This window comes from Lissotriton vulgaris, chromosome 11, assembly GCF_964263255.1.
Source record: "Lissotriton vulgaris chromosome 11, aLisVul1.2, whole genome shotgun sequence".
NCBI classification, from domain to species: domain Eukaryota; kingdom Metazoa; phylum Chordata; class Amphibia; order Caudata; family Salamandridae; genus Lissotriton; species Lissotriton vulgaris.
Genome location: NC_141699.1, coordinates 261,876,029 through 261,882,028, shown reverse-complemented (window position 1 = coordinate 261,882,028; position 6,000 = coordinate 261,876,029). Strand labels below are relative to the sequence as shown.

At 43.5% G+C, this 6,000-nt stretch overlaps 1 protein-coding gene across 2 annotated transcripts in view; it reads right to left on the bottom strand.

Moving 5' to 3' along the window:
• Window positions 1-387: 387 nt before the first annotated feature.
• Window positions 388-6,000, bottom strand: part of RNF215 (ring finger protein 215) — a 145,357-nt gene continuing 139,744 nt past the window's right edge. The window contains exons 10-11 of one of the 2 annotated variants that reach the window (XR_015300894.1): window positions 1,423-2,755; window positions 388-1,327 (exon numbers count right to left, since the gene is read on the bottom strand). Coding sequence is in view for 1 of the 2 variants with exons in the window: in XM_086943205.1 (XP_086799331.1) it covers window positions 2,733-2,755 (23 nt within the window). In the remaining variant the exon portion in view is untranslated. Of the gene's footprint in view, window positions 2,756-6,000 lie in introns of both variants that reach the window. The other variant, XM_086943205.1, reaches the window with a different exon arrangement.

Here is a 6,000-nt window from a genome sequence, read left to right as displayed (position 1 = left end):
TCTTGTGGCTTGTGCATAATATTTAGGGACAATTCAGGGGGTAGTTCCCACATTTCTGATAGATATGTTCTAGCACTATATCCCTGGTGGTACCTCGAGATTTGTCTAGGTCAACTATCTGCGTCTTCGCAGGTTTCAGAAAACCTATAATGGCTGCTGATCCTTCTCTGTACAGGGCGCTTAGCTGAGGAGCAAACACATGTTAGATCTAGTTGCACATGGCAACCATTGCCATTTTATGAGCAAACTGAAGACATGATGATTGCACATGGAAGTGACAGGTAATGTTCACCTTTTCTTTTGTCAATTTAGCACTGTTAAGCCACTTGGCATCCAAGCCCTTTACAAACAAATAAAATAAAAAGTAAAAGACGCAATAAGGAAGAGTTGCATTTTTAAAACGTTTACAAAGCACAAATATTTGAATAAAAGTTTGTTGGGTGATGAAATATGCAGTCGATGAAAGAAGGATTCTTTTGATGATTTAGTGGGGTGATTGATTTCATAGATGTGTAGGATCTTTTCCTCAGTATGTCTTATGAAGGGAGCAGAATAATATAAAAAGTTACATCCACGGGGAGACAGAGAAGTGATATAAGCCAAGACTTTACATGGTCACGGCTCATCAGATTCAGACACAATCTAGTACCTTAATTATGAAGCCTCCCAAGGTTTTTAGTGAGGTTGCTGTAAACACTGTTACAGTAATATAGTCAAAGCATCACTAACGGTCTTGCCAACTCCACCCAATGGTTGTTTCTGAGGAATGAGAGGATGCAGAGGAGCGAGAACAGCTGACGGTAGATGCGCTTGATCAATATATTGTCCTGAGACACAAAGGAAAGCTCTGCATTAAATATAACCATCTAGTTCTTAACTACACATTTGAACCCTATGAACACTGCTCTCTCCACAGTCTGACATATTCCATAACCTGAGTGGCCAAGGAGGGTGAACTCAGGCGTTTGTGGCAGGCACTGCCACCAAGATCAATGGAGGGCAACACTTGTCTAGAGTGTAAGGAAGATTAGGAAAGCATTCGACAGGTCAATGGGAAGTATTTGACATATAAGAGTCACAATGATTCCAACACAGGTGATAAGAGCTATATCTATAGACTGTACGCGCTATTGCTGTTGATTCCATCACAAGCTTTTACAACCCCAGAATGTGCACATAATGTACTTGTCCCTATGCAAACAGAACTTCATAGAAAGGGTGTCCAGACTCTGAAAGAACAGTGGGATCATATAAATAGAAGAAATACACTATACAAATGCTAATAGGATAACACCATCAGCTCTCCATTCTCCACAAACATCAGTGGCTCAGGATTTTGGACACAAACACACCACCACCTTTGTCCTCTTTATACTTACCACCATGGGCTCTGCCCCTTCACACATCCTTTCAGCCCTAAGCCATCTATACCTAAAGACATACAAATACAAACGCCTTGAGTTCCGCGCCTTTACACATATGTACAATAACTTATCTCCTCTACGCAAAGACCAATATGGAAAAGTGGTCCAGCCTCAAAAAGTGCAGAAGGTTGTACAAATAGCACAAATGCACTTTAGAAATGCTGATAACATAGCACTGTCAGCTCTTAATTTACAAAATATAAAAAGCAACAGGGTCTCTGAAGCCTCTACACGTACACACGATCATCTTTGTATTCTTCATACATAGACACTATGGCTCCTGCTCCCATGCCCTCTGCACCTTCATACACAGGAAAACCAGATGCTCTCACTCTTCACACATACATAACATGGACTCTGTCCCTTTACGCATGTACACCCCACAGGCTTGACTCAGTCCTTATGTTTAAAACATGAAATCTCTGCCTTCTCTACACATTGATACTGTTTAATATCATTACACATTATGGGCTCTGCCCATTAACATACATACATCCTGTGTTCTGCCCACACCACAAATAGGTCATGGATTTGCCTGCTTCTCACTTGCACAAAGTGGGTTTTACCTCTCATGGACATACAATATGGACTCTGCCCTTCACACATATGCAACATGGGCTCGGTATCCTCTGCACAGATATTACTGGCTCTGCCCACTCTACACATAAAAATCATTAGGCTGGGACCCTCTATATCCATGCCAATGACTCTGCCCTCTTCCCACAAGCACACCATGGGTACCTTTTCCACACATAAACCAATGGCTTTGCCCTGCCAAACATACACCTCATGTACTCTTCTTCCTCCATTCATATGTGCCATGGGCTGTGGCCCTTTATGCCATCTGCTATACCCCTGCATAGATATACAACAGTAGCAGTGGCATTTCACAAACAACTTATACACCATTCCTCTTCCACCCATGCACACCATGAGATTTGTCCCTTGGCTCCTGAACACCATACATTTCATTCCTCATCCTCCATACCCACCATCGGCTCCTTTACATGATGCTTTAGATAAACAGTCATCATAAGTGATGTCAATTTTCTTCAACTTGTCTCTGCATACAAATGAGAGTTCTTTTTTTTGTTCTAAAGTGGGAAACGTTGGGGCGCACCTACCCAATCATTTCACCATATCCAGCAATTCAGTTCCACAGACGGAAGGCAGAGACAGGAGTGTACAAATCAGTAAATGTGTGTCTTTGGTCCATCGCCTGTCCTTTGTCACCCGCCCACTCTGCTCCCACCCTTTTCCTTTGAAGTGCAGATGGATACTCCTGATTCATGTACGGAAACTCCAGCTCTAGATCTCTTTGCAGAAAGTTCCTGGAACAATATATAAAGAAAATAGTTAATATGTACAAAACCAATATGATTCTAATCACCAGCCTGCATTGTTTAATCTCCATCATACAGATGACCCAGCCCATAGTGGGTAACAGAACACCAGACGGCCTAACCTGAACATAAAGTTGAACATTTCCCGGGCTGATCCCATTTGCACATTGTTAATTATTCATCTTGATTCTCCTGATGGATCCATTCTCATTCTAGTTCTTCCCCCTCACATGCATTCATGCCAATGAATTAACACTACATCTAGCCACAGATTTGTGATGCCAGTGGTACAATAGACTCACCCCATCCTAAAGTCACCCACCCTTAATGCCTGCTTTGATAATGCACCCTATCTTATCATGTCCCTAATTGTGATTTAATTGAGTGTACATGGGTTTGCCACAGTCCAAATTGTTGTTACTAAGCAAGGTTAGAGGAAAAATAGTGCCAAAAAACTGGCCTTGAGTGATGAAAAGGTTGATAGATGCTTTGCCACACTGTGAGCAGTCCAGGGGAGGACAATGCGTGAGCCATTTACAAAGAATCATACCATGTTTATATTATATCTAGCTGTAGAAAAGTCAGACGTGTGTTCCATCATCCACTCAAAAGCCAGACCGTTTCTCCTAGATAAATAACTGGTAAAGGTCACCTGGATTTATCTTTAGTAATCTAAGATCATGTTGCCACAGTCTGAGCCATGGATAGACTGACGTCTACTGAGTCAAAGAAGGTGATGTTCTATCTAGTTCCAGGTTAGGATTGGACATTATTTAGAGTAATTTGTTTTCCATGTTCTATGCTTAACTGTCACTACACATACTACCAAGTGGTGTTATGTATGTCATTATGTCCCCATTACTACGTTTGGTATAGCCTAAAAGGTGATGTTTATTTTTTGTTTTAAAAAAGTATAGACCTCACCCACAGGGGCTTTGGAAAAATTCATAATCCCTTTACGAGACAAGGAAAGGATGATAATCATGGCTTTGTTTCTGTAATGTCCCACTCCAAACAATATATACCTGCCCCCCTCAACCGGCACACTCCTTATTAAAGTCAGTGGGTAGTATAAAGGCACCAGCACACTGTCCCACTCTGCACTGCACCTGAACTATGAGCAGTGCATTAGTGAAAGGTGGAATGACTAATTGAAGTCACTGCTTTGCCGTTCACTTTAGGTGGAGACCAGCAATCATTTGGAACCCCTCATATTGGAGCCCTATTGCTCCCTTCCAAGAGGCACTCTCCAGTGGCACACTGAGTCTGTGCCACCTCATGAGTGCCCTTAAGCACACACCTGTAATAAGACACAAGTGCAATGGCAAAGCCTTCCTCAGCTGCATGCGCCCAAGCCTACATAAAAATCAGGCCATGACACCTTTGTGATCACACTGGCGCAAATGTTGCTGCAGGGCAATACATACTAAAGAAGGCGCTGCACAAGCATCTGCGGCTCCATCTGTAACATCAAAATGCCCCTGGGGTGCAAAAAGTGGACACACTCCTGTTTCACTTCCAGGGTAATATCTATAATAATTTCCAATGCCAGTAACTGCTTTTTGATTCATATTGCTGCGGCAAAAGCAAAGCAGCTCAAATCCCAGAGTATTTTTATTCCAAGACATGACAGTACATCCAGTTGCTTAACAAATTACCCATGCCATGCTGCCAAACAGATCTTCTCTGATTCACAATCATTACTCTTAGCCACAATCAAGCCATTGCCTTCACTACAACCTTTTGATTCTCAGCACTGGCCAAGCCAGACAGCTCAGCCCCATCTGTTCTACACCTCACCTTAATTAGGCAGTGAAGAAGGCTGGCTTAGTATATGGTGCACACTTATTCAAGTGATGCCCCATGCACTAATCCAGACAACATGGTGATTTTAGTGGTCTTTGATAACCTTTGAAAGCTTTCAAAGAGGTAGCTGCGGAGAGCAGCCTTACGGCTTATCTTTAAGGAGTGTAAAGCAGCTTGCTTTACCAACTTTAATCAGTGGTGTAGGTTAAATGAAAAGAAACCACATAGTGTTTATAAAAAAAGATCTTATTTATTACACACACTATCACTAACACATTGATATATCTCCTACCCGGAGATATCAACACAATACACAATAATACTTTGCACACAATTGGGTAAGTAGCACAAAATACAGTGGTCTCCAGGGGAAGACCAAACCATATACTAATAAAGTAGAATGTAAATTGCAACGGAGAACAGGGTGGATTCTGGAAGTGAAAAACCTGCAAACAGAGTGGACAGAGTCCATGCCACTCGTAGGTGACCAGGAGGCATGGAAGCAAAATGCACACCGATGTTGGGAGGTTCTGAAGTGACAACAGTAACCTTGTTGCTGCAGATGTGAGGACCAGGGCATGCTGAGTAAGACCAGGAGCCATTCAGGAGCTGTCCCACGTCGGATGTCGGTGTCTAGGTGCTAAATGTCCGGCAGGAGCACCAACAAGACTTGGTAGCCACAACTGGTGTGGAAGACGAAAAGGAGCAAACGTTGGGACCAGCAAGTTCCAAGGGACTCACCAAGAACTGGAGAGTCAGAGCAGGCCAGAGCAAGCAGGGGAGCCCACTGAAGCAAGAGAAGACCCTCAGGAGGACCCAAAGGCCGAAGGCACAGGAGTCGCAAGAGGACCTCAGGCAGTCCTCACCAAAGATGAAGGTCTATGGTGCAGAGAATGCAGTGAGGATGCAGATCTTCGGAAGATGAGGTGCTGGATGCCGGAGCTTCTTGTAGCCCGAAATCTCTCTTTAAATTTTTTTTTTTTTATTGAGAGCGAAGTAACATAGCAATGATACATCAAAGTGACTTTTTAGTTTTTTTAAATCAGAATCTTCCAGTAAAAGCCCGAAATCTCAGGAGTGCAGAGCAAACACGCCTTGGCAACGGGAAGTTGATGCGGTGCACCAGGGTTCGGTCCTAGCGGTTCTGACGAGGGATACTGGCTTCAAAATTGCAGAGAGGACCTCTGGAATTCCGTAGGACGACAGGGGCAGCAGGCCGGTCAGCTTTGTTGCGGTGCCGGCAGATGCAGGGGAGTAAATCCTTCATTCCAAGGGAGATTTCTTCAGGTGTCCTTGATGCCCACAGGTCTGTTGAAGAACCCAGATGATGCAGAAGACTTGAGGAACAGCGAGACCAGGAGCAGCAGGAGCCGTTCTTGGTGCAGTCTCGGTTCCAGTTGGAGTCCAAAAAAGTCCAAGTGTCCAGA